General features: G+C 37.3%; 1 protein-coding gene across 1 annotated transcript in view; it reads right to left on the bottom strand.

Moving 5' to 3' along the window:
- Positions 1-236: 236 nt before the first annotated feature.
- FGF2 (fibroblast growth factor 2) overlaps positions 237-17,193 on the bottom strand; it is a gene marked incomplete at its 5' end in the record, with an annotated part of 33,113 nt that continues 16,156 nt past the window's right edge. Inside the window, 2 exons of the mRNA XM_081332155.1 lie at positions 237-428; positions 2,939-3,042. Of these exons, the coding sequence (XP_081188281.1) occupies positions 243-428; positions 2,939-3,042 (290 nt within the window). The 3' untranslated portion in view covers positions 237-242. The remainder of the gene's footprint in view (positions 429-2,938; positions 3,043-17,193) is intronic.

The raw sequence follows: 17,193 nt of genomic DNA on the forward strand, positions 1-17,193 counted from the left end.
TAATTGGAAATACTTGACCAAACAACATATTTGAATGGAACTATGTCTTCATGCCACACCCACATTAGTATGCACATACACCCTTATATAAATGGAGAATGAAAATGGTTTTCAGTCTTACAGTTCTACACATTAATAATATGAAATCAATCAGCAAATATTGGAAAATATCACATTAATTTGTATTGTGGAGGAGGGAACATCTATTGTTGCACAATATTTTCTGAGCTGTGACACTCAAATCAACTTTTGGCAGACATTGGAAGGAAAAGAATAGCTTTCTGTCCTCGTCCAGTTTTTGGTCCTGGTTTGTATTGACCAGTTCGTTTCAGTGCAATGTACCAATCACAATATTTACGAGACCGGTATGTGTTATAGTTATTAGATTCCAAGCGTTCAAAAAAGAAGCATTCATCTGTTACATATTTCTGTAAAAAAAAGAGGGAGATATTATTCATAGGCTTTGTGAAAAAATAAAATGATTTATCAGATATGTTCTTCTGGCTGATTAACTATTTACCAAAATGATTTAAAATCACTTGATGTAAAAGATATAATCAAATTTATATTGAGTTTAGATCAAATCATAACATTTTAATTGCAGATTTCCTCATTTACCCATCATCGCACCCAAAAATATCATAATTACTAAGTCTAAATTAACTTAGTTAAAGTTACTTAAGTCTAAAGTAACTGCTTTCTACAAATTAGTTTTCTTGTTTCCACAAGGCTGCGTGCTTAGCCCCTACCTGTATTCACTGTACACATATGATTGTGTATCGTCTGACCCATCCACTACGATCATTAAGTTCGCTGATGATACCACAGTAGTGGGTCTTATTACAGGTGGAGATGAAACAGCGTACGGGGGGGAGATACAAAAACTATCCTTATGATGTTTAGAGAACAACTTGCACCTGAACATCAGCAAGACAAAGGAGATGGTGGTAGACTTTCGGAGGAAAAGAGAAGAACTTGCCCCACTTTACATTGGGGTGGCTGTGTGGAGAGAGTCTCCTCCTTTAAATTCCTGGGAGTCTACCTCTGTGAAGATCTTACCTGGAAAGTCAATACAACCCAGGTGGCCAGAAAGGCCCAACAGAGACTCCACTTCCTCAGGGTCTTGCGGAAGAGCAGGGTAGAACAACAACTAATGACCTTCTTTTACCGTCCTCTCACACTGTATTGTGGTTTGGTATGCTGGCCTGACAGCCGTGGATAGGAAGATATTACAGAGGGTGGTGAGCACAGCACAAAACATCGTGGGCTGTCCCCTGACACCACTGGATGACATCACCAGGGCTCGCTGCCTTGGAAGAGTGAGGAAAATTCTCAGGGACGATTCACACCCTGGTACCCTGGTACCTCTTTACTCTCCTACATCGGGTAGGAGATATAGAAGTACAGCCAGCCGCACCAACAGGCTGAAGAACAACTTCTAACCATGGGCTGTCAGGCTCCTGAACAGGAAATAACTCTGTATGATTGACTTGTGAGGCTGGTGTGTTGTGCAATTACCTCACATGGTGTAACAATATGGTGGGTTTGTTGTCACTGTGAGTTGTGGTGGGGGGGCACGAAGGGAGGCTCAGCCAATCTCACTGTATACATGTTGTACTTTAATAAAGGTTCATTCATTCATTCATGTGAAAGATTAACATCCTTATGATTATGGATTTTAGTAGGCGTATAGTAATGAACTAAAAAAAACTATAGCTGCAAATACTTCTTTTGGATTAATATTTTCTGAATACCAGGGTACTGCATTGTGCTATCAATCACATTAAAATCCTGTTTTAACTTTTAGAATATAAATGAGTAGCATTTAACCTGATCTAAAATTTAAGGACAATTAATATTTTTTTTTAAATTCCCATTTATATCCCGCCCTTCTCCGAAGACTCAGGGCGGCTTACAATCTAAGAAGCACAAATCAATGTGCTTAGCAATAGCCTTCATTCTATGTTTATGCCTGCTTATTAGGGCTTTTGCCCCCCCCCAAGCGGCATTTTTACAAAGTCAGCTTATTGCCCCCAACAATCTGGGTCCTCATTTTACCTACCTCGGAAGGATGGAAGGCTGAATTTTATGAATTTAAATGAAATTATTCCAAATTTTGATTAATGGATTATTAACCTTTTCATTGATAATATAAAACAGGTAGATAGAGTTATTAAAGAACAAAGAACAGTGGGGTAACTGAAGTGGATGGACCTGGCAGGTGGAGGGTTTCACATGTAAACAAATAATTTAGGGACCATTGCTGTGTGTTTTTATAACAAAAACATTAGGAAACAACAGTTCTTCAGTAATTTGCCACTGAAAATCAGAAGTATTATTATGAGGGCAATGAAAACAACAAGAAAGACCTTCTGTTACCCTGTTCTTATATAATGTATAAATAAATCACATGGAATACTTGAACTTGCAGCATTTCAGATTTGAAAGTGAAATGCTGCTTTGGAGTGCTTGGAGGAATGTGTGTAACACCTGCTCACAGTGCCCTGAACCCAAAGCTCCTTTTCTCAGGTTTGCATGGCAGCTGCAGGATCAGAAAAATATTTTTTTGGTTTAAAGAGTTACAAACAGGTGCTACCTATGCCTTCAAATCTGATGTGCTACAGAGTCCTGTAGATTGAATATCCTTTAAATTAAACCTAATTCCCTCCTCAGTTTACCCAAAAAGCAGACAAACATGACTCCATTATAGTAAAAACTAACATGTTGAAGACCAGAAGAAGTGCTGTGGGATAAGAACTTTAAAAGTAGAGACTACGTTAACCCATAAGTTCTTCAAAAATTTAGCATTTTTAGAAAACATTCCACAATACTTTAGAAATTAGCTTCCATAAAATATAAGAACTTTATATTAAACCCTGCTATCCTAAAGCCTTAATTATGAGAAGGGAAAAAATAAAATGTATTGACAACTGCTTACCAATGCTAACAATCGTCCATCTTCATTCATAGCAAGGAAACGGTTTGCACGTATACCTTTGATTGACACCACACCTCTCTCTTCAGCTTGAAGTATTAATTTGACTGAACAGAAGGAAAAGACAATCATGATGTTTGAATAATTTATCAGCCTACAAGCTATTCTTCAGTTTGCTTAAAATTAAAGTCTGGATACATACATGGAAAATCAATCAATCATTTAATCAATCAATCAATCATACATGTGTATGTATCCTAAAGACTAAAAACATTGAGTTTAACTTTTGCACAAATAAGATAAATTATTTAAACAATATACATAATAGGTAAAGGTAAAGGTTCCCCCGCACATGCGTGCTAGTCGTTTCCAACTCTAGGGGCCGGTGCTCATTTCCGTTTCAAAGCCGAAGAGCCAGCGTTTCTCTGAGGACGTCTCCGTGGTCATGTGGCCGGCATGACTAGATGCCAAAGGCGCACGGAACGCTGTTACCTTCCCACCGTAGTGGTCCCTATTTTTCTACTTGCATTTTTACGTGCTTTCGAACTGCTAGGTTGGCAGAAGCTGGGACGAATAACAGGCGCTCACTGTGCTACGCGGCACTCAGGATTCAACCCGCCAAACTGCCGATCTTCTGATCGACAAACTCAGCGTCCTAACCCACTGAGCCACCGTGTCCCTCTTAATAGGTATTGTTAAATTAACTGAATGTCCCATATGAGCTACAATAGAAAATCTAATAGAGCACACTTTCTTGGAATAATATTTTGTATCCCCACCCTAAAATCTGTGGCAATACTTTGGAGTAATCCCAAGTAAGTAATCCGGTATATTGCTTAAAATGTATGAATATTGAAAGCCACACAATATGGACTTTTTAGTACCAACATGGACTTTGTAATATTGGTGTAATTGCTAACCAACGTAGTTATTTTGTGTTTTAATTTGGCTGATTTTTCTGTCTTTTAAATGATGTTAATGTTTTACCAGACCATTGCAGACTGGAATGTAAAAAGGTCTCTGTTCTGTTACTGGAACATTCCTAAACTGCAAGATAAAAACTGTCTTTGCTCTACAAGTCAGGATAGGATAGAACTATGTTAGTTTTAACAGGACGAATGTAGTTAGTCTTTGGATAAGAAAGAGAGTTGTCATCTGGTGTGTCTCTTCATGAACTCCAAATAGTCTATCCTTATTAACATGCTAAATTTTAAAATCCCAAAATTGTAATAAAAGGATCTTCCTGTCTTGGTCTGTTTCATTGGAAAAATATGCATACCGAGGCACAATCTTAGAGTCAGATTTGGCCTTCACTACTGTATTGCCATCACATTTATATTACAAACATAGGGAAGTAATGCTAGAACATTTCTCTCACAACATTTTTAATATAGAAGAAATACGAAAGGCTGAGCACCAAAGAATTGAGGCCTTTGAACTATGGTGCTGGAGAAGACTCCTGCAAGTCCCTTGGACTGCAAGGCGATCAAGGGACTAGAGGAGATCAACCCTGACTCCTCCTTAGAAGGTCAGATCCTGAAGTTGAAACTCAAATACTTTGGCCACCTAATGAGAAGGAAGGACTCACTGGAAAAGAGCCTAAAGATTGAGGGCAAGAGAAGAAAGGGACAACAAAGAATGAGGTGGCTGGATGGAGTCACTGAAGCAGTAGGCGTGAGCTTAAATGGACTCCAGAAGATGGTAGAGGACAGGAAGGCCTGAAGGAACATTGTCCATGGGGTCGCGATGGGTCAGACATGACTTTGCAACTAACAACAATAACAAAGTTCTTTGTTCAGAAATTTGGGAAATGTACTATAAATACACTTGCAACATTTTATAAACATTGCTTGGATTTAATAGCATTATAACTTTGCTAATGAAAAAAGGGATTTGCTAAGGTGTGTTCTATAGACACTCATATTGATATATAACTAAACCTTAAGACTTTTAAACCCTAAAATTGAATATAAAATTTGTGACTACTTCCTTAAAGTAAATGTCTTTGTTAGTGTTTGAAATAATGTAAAGAACCAAACAATCATTGGCTTTTGCAAACTGAAGGATTGTCTTTTGTATAAAATACATTGGCAATGTAAAATAATAATAACTATATGTATTTGTTTATTTAGTGCCTTCAAGCCATTAGCGGTCATTGTTTGGACACATCCATGCAGTTTGGGAAGATTTTTGAAAGTGATTTGCCATTGCCTTCTTCCTAGAGCGGAGGGAGATTGACTACCCCAAAGTCATTCCCTTGATTTTGTGCCTTAGTCAGGACTAGAATTCCCAGTTTCCCAGTTTCTAGCCTGGTGACTTTCATCACTATTCCAAATTAGCTCTTCATATAAATATAAATACTATAATATAAATAATATTCTGTAGCCCCAGATTTCTCCAACAAAGAACCATTCAAAAAATGGCCAACAAAAATCCATTGAACTGCAGGCTATTTAAATAGTAGAGGCAATAAAGTAATACTTTTAACTTCCACCTTTGCTAAGAATTAAAAATGATGTACTATATTCTTCAAACAATACTCTACAGAAACTAGAGATGGCCAATTTTTTCCAAAAGAGTCAAATATTAATAGTTTTACACTTAACAGGGAAAATATTATATTTGGCTCCAACCCTTCTTCCTTTCTGCTTTTTCTACTGTCCTCCAATTCTCGTGCAGTAATCCCTTCAGCTCATCTGATTACTACCTGCATGTCAAGTAAATTGATCTTATGTTTAAGACTGCATTCCAAATATCAGATTTTTAAAAAACCTAATAGTAATAATTTCAAAAGTAAATATGAGGTTGATGGGACTGAATCAGTAGAATTTATTTCAAAGTAAATACATAGGATTGCATTTTAAATCTGATGAAAGTCATAATTGCATATGATTTGTTTCCTGATTTATTGATAATGATTAAGGGGGTGGCTAAGCTAAGAATTCAAAAGCTCAATGATGGATATATTGAGTATGAGACACTACTTTTTTTATTTCCAGAGAGGAAGTGGTAATGATTTGTCAATATTACAGTTTATATAGTAGATTTTTTTCAGCTTATTTTTTCCTTTGGTAACAAATCCATATGGAAAACTTGGGGAGCTTTCCTCCACATGTATATATATATTCTGTTGCACAACTATGTATTAGTGGTGATTTATCATTTCTATTAATCAGGAACAATATGTTCATAGCAATCCAAACAGAATTCCAAGGCCTACCCACTATTTACACATTCACCCTACACACAATTAAAATATTTCTCTGTGAGCAGCTAAAAAAGAAAAGTTGCTTTTAAGCCAATAATTTGATGATTGTTTCTATATAAATGCATGAACCAATAGGTTCTTTTATCCAGCCTACTACATTCATAATCTTTTTACCTGTCTCTTTTTTTTTCTTTTACAATAATTCCCCTGATACTCTCAGGTCTCAAGTATTTTAAACAAATAAATAAAATAGCCAAATAAAGTAAACAAACAAACTTACAAAGAGAAATAGGAGGAGGAAATAATACACAGCGTCAGGACTTTTGCTTCTCGAGTACATTTAATTTACTTCAACTGGCAAAATTATCAGAAGAACGCTTCTCATTTTCAGTGCACAAGAAGAGAACTTGTGTACTCACTGAAAAAACCTCAGGCTGCACGTCTCTAGATCAATGAGCAGCATTACTACCGTCTCTGCTACGGAAAAGTCAGTTCCGAGCCAAGAGTTCAAGGCCCATCTCCAACATTTTTGCAGAGGCCCTCTGAGGAAAATTCTTTCATGAGGCCCTGTATGACATATTCTGTGGCAAAGTTACAGGGCCAAATCCATATAAATTAAAAGTTATTACTGCACATCCAAGTACTGCAAGGCAACTCACAGGAGCAATTAATCTTTGGCTACTTTATTAATTAGGTATGAGGAAACAGCCAAATTAACTTATAAGAATGCTAGAAGTTTCCAACTTCCCATTCAGCTGCAAGTAAAACAATGCCAATAACATCACTCCTTTTATTTCACATCCCTTTCATAAGCAGCAGTTCACTTCATTAAATGCATGGGGTAAATAAATTGATACAGAATTTAAGTTAGGATAAAAGAGTGGAAAGGCAGGGTAATTATGCAGATACAGGTTACATGTGAAAAAAATTACAAGTACTGTATTACTTTATCAATTAACAATTACAATGTTTTTAAAAAACCATTGTCTATGTTCATACTTCTGACATAGACTGAAACCTTGAACTATATTTCTCTGAGAAAGTGAGTTATAGCTCATGAACATTTACAGGTATGCCTTTTAGTACAATCTGTGAGTCTGAAAAAGATGCTACCTGACTCTTGATTTTTGGCTAACTAACACAACCCTCTTGCTATAAATGTCTTATATGTATCTGAACAACAAATGCCAATTCTAACATGAATACATCCTTGATGACAATCTACAGTATGCTATCTCTCTGATAAAAGGAAAATATTTCTTGCCTACTTCAGCTGGATGCTGAGAAAACAGAGGTTTTAATAGCCAAACCTGAATAGATATTGAAAACTGAATAGGATTGTATCCTATATAGTTCACAGGGAAAAAAAGAATAATATTTAAAATGAATTTTATCAAGACACTGATTCTAAAATAAGTGGACTGAATAATTTAAAAGATCTACATGCATTGAAGAATCTTGTGTGGACTGTGCAGAATAAGGGATTGTAAACATCAACTAAGCTTTTTTCATCAGCAAATAATGATAGATATAAATCATGAAAGTCTAAAAGTGGGTGAGTAATTTAAAGCCAATGTAAATTCATACCAATACTAGGCCTATCTTTTTGTTTGAAAATCACTACTTTTCTGTTGTAACATCTGTGCCCTCCTTACAATTCCCCTCCCACATGCCTTAAATCCTATCTGGATAGGTTGTTTAGCAATTGTGCAGTTATTAGATTTTATCTTTAAGGCAAAACACGGTTCAAGTGTAAAAACTCAGTGGCCAACTTTTGTTAGAGATGCCTGGTTTCTAATTCTAAGACTGAAATCAGCAAAGTAAAATCAGTTCCATATTAACTGATGTGTAGAATAACTTTGACAAGGTATAAATTGTTGGAAAATTCAAAATTACATTCTGTAAAATTGAAGAACATTGTAATTGCGAGGGCAATTCGGAAATAAACCTCCGTTTGGTTATCAGTGACAGACGTTTGCAGATATAGAACTTTTATTATACACAACGAATTGTGTCACTTGTCATAATGTCTTACAAGTTTTGAAATTCCTTATCAGTAGTCGCTCGGCACCAAATCAGGGCTACGGGGGGTGTGATCAAAAACATCCCAACAGAACTGCTTCAAATGTTCTTGGGTGTGTCTAGTGGTGTGTGGGCAAGCATTATCGTGAACCAACACCACACTGGAAGTCAGTCTGCCCTGACGTTTGTTAGGGATTGCTTCTCTGAGTTTTCGGAATGTTTCACAGTAGACATCTGAATTGATGGTCAAACCACACACCATGAACTTCACTAGCAGTATTCCTTTGGCATCTTCACATTTGGCGGGATTTTCTATGGCAGCACTTCCAGTATGGCTGAGAATGAACAAAGACTTGCAACAGAAATCAAGGATAATTTTAAAAAAGGTTTTTTCAACATATTAATAACAAGAAAAAAGTCAAGGAAACTGTAGATCCATTAAAGACAGAAGATGTCAAGGAAGTAACAAGCAATAGGGAAAAAGCAGAGCTGCTTACCTCATTCTTTTCATCAGTCTTCAGACAAAAAGAAAGTACAGCCCAACATACCAAAAAAAATATTGAAAAAGACAAACTAGAAACAAATTAAAATAAGGAAGAAAATGGTAAGAAAACACCTATCTGACCTTGACGAATATAAATCACCAGATTACATAATATAAATCTAACAGATTACAACCCAGAGTTCTGAAGGAGCTGGGAGATGCTATCTCAGAACCATTGCACCATATCTTTCAAAAATCCTGGAGCACTGGAGAAGTAACTGAGGATTGGAAAAGGGCTGATGGGGTTCCCATCTTCAAGAAAGAGAAAAAAACAGATGCAGGAAACTACAACCAATCAGTCTAACATTAATACTTGGGAAGATCCTAGGAAAGATAATAAAAAACCAGATCTGCGAACAACTAGAATCAAACAAAGTTATAACTGGTAACCGGCACAGGTTTGTTAAAAACAGTTCATGCCAAACCAATCTTATTTCATTCTTTGATAAAGTGACCAAATTAGTAGACCAGCGAAACACTGTGGACATACTATACTTAGATTTCAGTAAGGCATTCGACAAAGTAGACCACAATCTACGGCTTGGTAAGCTAGAAAAAGGTGGAATAGACAACATTACCACAAGATGAATTTGTAGCTGGCTGACAAACCGTACTCAATGAATAGTCCTCAATGGTACTACATCCACATGGAGAGAAGTAAGCAGTGGGGTACCACAAGGCTCCGTCTTAGGCCCAGTACTCTTCAATATCTTCATCAATGACTTAGATGAGGAAATAGAAGAGGAACTCATCAAATTTGTAGACAAGACTAAACTGGCAGGTATAGCCAACACCTCTGAAGACAAGCTCAGGATTCAAAATGATCTTGACAAACTGGAACAATGGGCCCTATCCAACAATATGAGTTTTAATGTGGAGAAAAGCAAAGTTTTACATTTAGGCAGGAAAGTTCAAAGATATAAGTACAGATAGGTGAGACCTGGCTCAAAAACAGTAACTGTGAGAGGGACCTTGGAGTCCTAGTGGATGATCACTTGACTATGAGCCAGAAATGTGCAGCAGCAGTCAAAAAAGCTAATACAGTCTTGGGTTGTATAAACAGAGACATAGAATCAAGATCACGCTAAGTATTAGTACTGCTTTATAAAACCCTAGTGAGACCACACCTGGAATACTGCAGCCAATTTTGGTCACCATACTACAAAAAAGATATTAAGACCTTGGAAAAAGTACAGATAAGAGCAACTAAGATGATCCAAGGCCTAGAGACTAAAATATATGAAGAATGGCTGCAGGATTAGCTAGTTTAGCTAGTCTAAAGAAAAGAAGAAATAGTGGAACATGATAGCAGTATTCCAGTATTTGAGAGGCTACCACAAAGAAGAGGGGGTCAAATTATTCTCCAAAGCACCAGAGGGAAGGACAAGAAACAATGGCTGGAAACTGATCAGAGAGAGAAGCAACATGGAATTAAGGAGAAAGTTCCTAACAGTGAGGACAATTAAGCAGTAGAACAGAGACCTCCAGTTTTGCGCAGTAGCGCAGCAGCTGAGGGATCGCAGGGTTCCACTCCCTACAGCTGATTTCAGTCTGCCAGGGGACCCTAAATGGGCTTGAAGTTGCCCCTTAGAGGCAACACAGAAGGGGGGAAGTCCCGCCAATTGCGGAGAGACGGCAGTCAATCCAATTGGTTTGGGAAAAGCCCTCCAGAAACCGGCAGGAGAAGAGGCTAGCTAGCTCAACTCCCGAGTCTAGCCCAAGCTACAAATGAGAATTAAGAAATTAGATGGGGAGTATTTAAAAATTAAACATTTGTTTGAATATGGTTAAAAAAATAGAAACATTTTGAATATAAATGAAGATTAGTTTAAGAGGGATAAGCCCCTCTATAGTATGCCTTCTTTCTTTTTTCTTTTGTGTTTGGGGTTTTTTTTGATATGAGAAATATAAAAATGTTGGGATGGTTTATATAAAAGAAATGTTTTCTCCATTTTGTCTTTCTTTGTTTTTTTAAGATATGAGAAGTGTAAAAATGTGATGGCTTGTATGAGAAAAAAGATTTAAATACTTAAGGGTAACTAATTTTGAGAAAATCTTAACCAGTAAGAATATTTTGAATACTGTGGGGGAAACAAATGTAAATAAGAATATAAACAGGATTTATGATGAGACAATCAAGATGATCAATGAAAAGAAGCTTTATACTGATGTGGTTATTATTTGCAGAAACATGAGAAAAATGTTTATGTTTAATTGTCATTTATTTGAATAAGAACTGTATTAATTGAAAGTTGGCTAAAGAAAATATTGTTGGAAGAAGAGGAAATCAAGTAAAGTTATTATATGGTCTATAGAATTATAGAAATTAATTGTTATTGATTGTTTTTTAAACACTAACTCAGACAACCCGATGTTTACCAAATATTTTTTTTTTATTGAAAAGTTTTAACATACAATTTTTCTTTAAAACCCCCCCCTCCCTTCACCCTCCCCCCCTACCTCTCCCCCCTCCCCCCCTCCCCCCCCGACTTCCCAGAGCTAAATACAAGGTATATATAAAAAAAACCAATCATAAACAATCATATACTAACAACTATAAGCTCTAAAATCCATCACTCTCTAGCTTATATAGGATAAAACAAACCTTAGTAATATTAAATATATATATAAAAGAAAAAAAACTAAAAGAAAAAAAAAGAAGAAAAAAGAAAGAAGACTTATTCAAATGCTACATAAAACTTCTTAACCCTATACTTATTCTGGATAAACTCAATCCATTTTCTCCATTCCATAATATAGCGTTCTTGCGAGTGATCTTTCAAATAGGCCGAAATCTTCGCCATCTCTGCCAGGTCGGAAACCTTTAAAGTCCACTCTTCTATAGACGGCAATTCCTCTTTCTTCCAATACTGACCTATCAGGAGTCTTGCTGCCGTAATTAAATTCAACATCAACTTAGTGTCCACAACTGTAGCATCTGTAATTATTCCCAACAAAAAAAGTTGCGGACAAAACTTTATCCTCTGTTTAAAAATCTTCTGCATGTTCCACCAAACTTTTATCCAAAAGGCCTTAACCTTTTTACATGTCCACCATATATGAAAATATGTTGCATCTTCATCACCGCACCTCCAACATTTAGGCTGATAATTCGGATACATACTTGCGAGCTTTTTGGGATCTAAATGCCATCTATAAAACATTTTGTAAAAGTTTTCTCTTAAATTTTGAGCTTGTGTAAATTTTACGTTCCTCACCCAAATCTTTTCCCACGTGTCCATTGTAATAACTTCCTGGATGTTTTGGGCCCATTTTATCATACAATCCTTAACAAGTTCTGTTTCTGAATCAATCTCTATCAATGCAAGATATATCCGTTTAATATGTGCCGGTCCCTGATTTCTAATTTGCTTTATCAAATTTTCATCAGTCATTGTAAAACCATTTTTCTGATCTTCTTTCCACCTGGCCCGTAACTGAGTATATTGGAACCAGTTTTGAACAACCTTCTCTTCTCGCAAGAGACTATATGATTTCAAACACCATACATTTCTTTCCAAACTTAGGATCTCCTTGTACGTAGTCACATCATGTTTGAAACCAGCATGTATATTTTCTATTGCGTGTTTTGGAATTGCCCACAGTGGTATCTTGCAATCTAGCTTATGTCTGTACTTCTTCCAAACTCTCAGCAATGCCTGTCTTAGAATATGCACTCTAAACACATTGTCTACCTTCTTGTCATACAACAAATATGCATGCCAGCCAAACAACAAATCATGGCCCTCAAGATTTAATAATCTCTTCTGTGTCAAATTAATCCAATCACTTATTCCTACTAATGCAGCAGCTTCATAATATAGTTTAAGATTGGGCATTTTAAGCCCGCCTCTCTCACGAGTATCCTGCATAATCTTAAGTTTAACTCGTGGCTTTTTCCCTGCCCACACAAATTTATTGATACCTCGCTGCCATTCCTCCAAATTAGAATCTTTCTTAAGAATCGGTATCATTTGAAATAGAAATAAAAATTTAGGCAGGACATTCATTTTCACTGCTGCAATCCGTCCCAACAAAGACAATTGCAATTTTTCCCAATTCTCCAATTCTTTTTGAATTTTCCCCCATAGTTTTTCATAATTATTTTTATATAACTTTGTATTAGAGGGCGACAAAAACACCCCCAAATATTTAACCCTTTTAACAATCTCAAATCCAGTTAGTCCTTCTAAAAGAGCCTTTTGCGAAACTGTCATATTTCTGACCAAAATTTTGGTTTTCTGTGTATTAACTTTAAATCCAGAAACCTTCCCATATTGTGTTATTATCTCCATCAGGTCCACAACAGAGTTCTCTGGCTGGGTCACTGTAACAACCAGATCATCTGCGAATGCTCTCAATCTATAATCCTGATCTCTAATTTGTATCCCCTTAATTTTTTCCGAATTCCGTATTTTAACCAATAATATCTCTAATGTTAACACAAATAACAAGGGCGATAACGGACAGCCTTGCCTTGTGCCCTTCTCAATATTACATGTTTCTGTCAAGCTATTATTAACTATAATTCGGGCAGTTTGTTTTTGATATAATGCCCTAATCGGTTGCAAAAAAATTTCCCCAAAATCCATTTTGTCTAAAACTTTCAACAAAAATTGCCAATTCAATTGATCAAAAGCTTTTTCAGCATCTAAGAAAATTAGCGCCGCAGAGATCTGGTTGTTCCTTTCCAAAAACTCTAACACATCAACTATATGCCTCACATTATTTTTCATTTGCCTACCACTAATAAACCCCGTTTGGTCCCCATGAATCACCTGTTGCAGAACCCTCATCAATCTATTAGCCAAAACCTTAGCAAATATCTTGTAATCTGTATTTAAAAGCGATATCGGTCTATAATTTTTAACTTGAGTAGCATCTTGGTCTTCCTTCGGAATCAAGGAAATAAAAGCTGTTCTCCAAGACGGTGGCACCTTTCCCCCCCTCTGGATTGTCTGGAACAGTTCCTTTAACGGTTTTATCATCTCTATTTGTAGATTTTTGTAATAGGCCGCAGTCAAACCATCCGTACCTGGTGCTTTATCCACCTTCAATTCCTTAATTGCTGTAACAATTTCTTCTTCTGTAATCAATTGATTAATCCCTTCTTTTTGTACTTGCGTAAGAACCGGGATGCTAGCATTATCCAAATATATATCAATGTCTTTTTCATTAATTTTCTCCTTAGCATATAATTTAGAATAAAAATCCACAAAAGCGTCCTTGATAAGGTCCTGTTGAAACACAACCCTTCCTTTATGCTCAATCTTGTCTATATTAGAAGCCCTTTGTTTTTTCCTCAATCTATAAGCTAACCATCTACCTGGTTTATTAGCGTTGCAAAAAGTATTATGCCTGGCAAACCGCAAATTGGTTGCCACTTGGTCAGCCATTAATTTATCAAATTGTCCTCTTAACAATTTAATAGCCTCCTTAGTTTTCACATCCTTTGAGTTCAAAATCAAAGCCTTTTCTTTTTCCTTTATTTCATTCTCCAGTTCTTTCCTCCTAGCTTCCACAGCACGTCTATGTTTATTATTCATATATATCAACACCCCTCTCATGTAGGCCTTGCTAGCATCCCACACCATATCCATAGAGGTACCTTTGTTCATATTAGTTTCAAAAAAATCCTTCATCCGCTGTTTACATTCTTCCACATTTCTCTGATTTCTAAACAAATTCTCATTTACGCGCCACGAGCGCCTGTCTCTTTTCTCCTTATCAATCTCTAACCAAACTGGACTATGATCAGAGATAGTTCTTGCACAAATCTTCACCTTTTTAGTCCTCAAAAAAAAGTCATTAGTCACCAAAATAAAATCAATCCTCGAAAAAGATTGATGTCTATCAGAATAAAAAGTATAATCCTTTTCCTGCAAGTGTTTACCAAATATTAAGGTGTATGTTAAAAATCAGTAAAACATATTTTTTTAAAAAAAAAATAACCACTGGAACAGCTTGCCTTCAGAAATTGTGGGCACTCCATCACTGGAGGTTTTTAAGAAGAGACTGGACAGTCACTTGTCTGAGATGATATAGGTTCTCCTGCTTGAGCAATGGGCTGGATTAGAAGACCTCAAAGGTCCCTTCCAGCTCTATTCTATTCAAATAACTAGCATGTTTCCCCTGTATCTGAAAATGCACCTAGAATGGTATTTATACACACATATACACACATGTATACATATTTCTATGCGTATGTGTTTGAGTAAAGAAACTATGTTAAACAGCCCAAATCTCCTACATTTTCCATTCAAACAGGTGTCCTCTCACTATTGTTTTTCAGAGAGGGGGGATCAGAAGATCTTTATAAACATCTACTATGAAACATAGGCTACCATGATGGCTCAGCAATTAAAGACATTTAGTTTGTCAGCTAAACTCTGACTGACTCAAGTGCCACACAACAGGGTGAGCTCACTTTTCTTGTCCTAGCTCCTGCCATCCAGCAGTTTGAAAAATGCAAATGCAAGCAGATAAATAGGTACCACTATTTATACAGATAACAGAGTTCTATGCACCTTGGTGTATAATCATGCTGGCCACATGACCATGGAAATGTCTTTGACTCCCTTGGTTAAGAAGCAGAGATGAACATCACCCCTTAGAGCCCAACACAACTGGACAGGGGAAACCTTTATCTTTATGAAACATCAAGTACATAAGGATAGCATTCATTTTGGGGGGTGGGGGACTCTTAGAAATGTTTATTAGAATTGAAAAAAGATACAGAGTTTACAGAAAACAAGCTTTAGAGAGCAGTAAAACAACTAGTTATTTTTTTAAGCAAATATTTGTACATAGTTGAAAGAAGGGCAAGAGCAAGCCTGGAATAAAGACAAAGCAAAAGTATGTGAAAAAACACAGAGCAAGAGAATCCATCCATCTATCTATCTATCTACAGTATCTATCTATCTATCTATCTATCGTCTGTCTAATCTATGACATTTTGGAACTGCCCATCTCCTTCATAGAGGGAATTAGTAAAAATAAGAACTGGGCAAACTTTAGGAGAACCTGTTTCAGTACAAGAAATGGAAGAAAACAAGGCAATCTGCCCAGATGCACAAACAAGTATCCTGATTGAAAATGTATGATGAAAATACATTAACACAGGGCTTTTCAACCTTTTCACCCATTTTAAGATATGGCAACATCCGAGTACCACCAGTCGCCTAGCAAGGTGTCAAAAACCTGGATGACAAAAAAAGGAAAAAATTATGAAGTACAGGTAGTCCTCAACTTACAACAGTTTGCTTAGTGACTGTTCGAAGTTACAATGGCACTGGAAAAAGTGCCCCCCAAGCCACAGCCGAGCAAGACACCTGCCTGCCAGCCCGAGGTTTTCATTCTTGTGAGCATTTCTTTTGAGGATTGGCAGCAGGGGTGGGGTGGGGGGCAGTTTGGTTTTTATTCCCCCCATCTGCTGGGTGGTTGCAGCAGGTTTTGGTCCCTTCCCTTGAAAGGGACACCATCTGGTAGCAGTAGAAAACAGAGGTGCCATTTTGCTTTTCTTTCCCCCCACCTCCCACGAATAAACTTACATAATAGCCTCTTTGGAGAAGATACCAATTTCGCTCCCCCACAGCCCCCTGGATCAGACCCCCACATGGTCATTTTCCCTTGCAACCCACCCCCCCTTTGCTAAAGATCCCATTTTCAGCTATTAGTCCCAGACAGCTTATTATAAGCCTCTCTGGATTCCTTCAGCAACGTAACAGGCACTTTGGATCTGGTGTTCCTGGGAAACAGGTCAGTCATGTGTTTGTGTGTGTGTGGGTGGGGGGGGGGGAAACCCAGCCGATTCAGGCAGAATTTTTAGTGGATTTAAGAGCAACGCAATGGAACCACGGGACCTCTCACCGCAGATTGCACAGCTTAGGCATGTGGCTTGTGGGGCGAAAACAGCACAACTACAGTATGCGGTGAAGGTGGGAGGAGAGGAAAAACTCCCAAAAATAGACCGCCGGAGGATTAGGGTGTGGAAAAGCCATAATATGGACCTAGAAGGAATCGAAGCATTAAACTTTGGGCAAAAGCGCTAAACTGGACAAAAGCAGAGCAGGCGGGAGGAAAGTTCACCCTATCCTGCTTGGGATGAGGGGGGGAAGGAACTGGCTGCAACACACATACCCCGAAAACACCCACAATCCTCCCCCAGGTGTGGCGGGGGCATTGGGAAATCGCAGTAGGCCGGGTGGAGAGAACAGCTGGTTGGCAGGTGGGAGTTTCAGCCTCTGGAGCACTCAGATGATCGGCGGATCATTTATTTATTTATTTATTAAATTTTTATACCGCCCTTCTCCCGAAGGACTCAGGGCGGTGTACAGGGCAATAAATATTAAAAAACAAAGTACAAAATTTAAAAAACAATTAAATAATTTATGCCCGATATATACAATAGTTAAAACCATATTAAAAACCCAACCCCAAACCCATCAGACCAGGCCAGATTGCTCAAATAAATAGGTTTTTAGA

This window comes from Vipera berus (assembly GCF_964194415.1).
Source record: "Vipera berus genome assembly, chromosome: 7".
NCBI classification, from domain to species: domain Eukaryota; kingdom Metazoa; phylum Chordata; class Lepidosauria; order Squamata; family Viperidae; genus Vipera; species Vipera berus.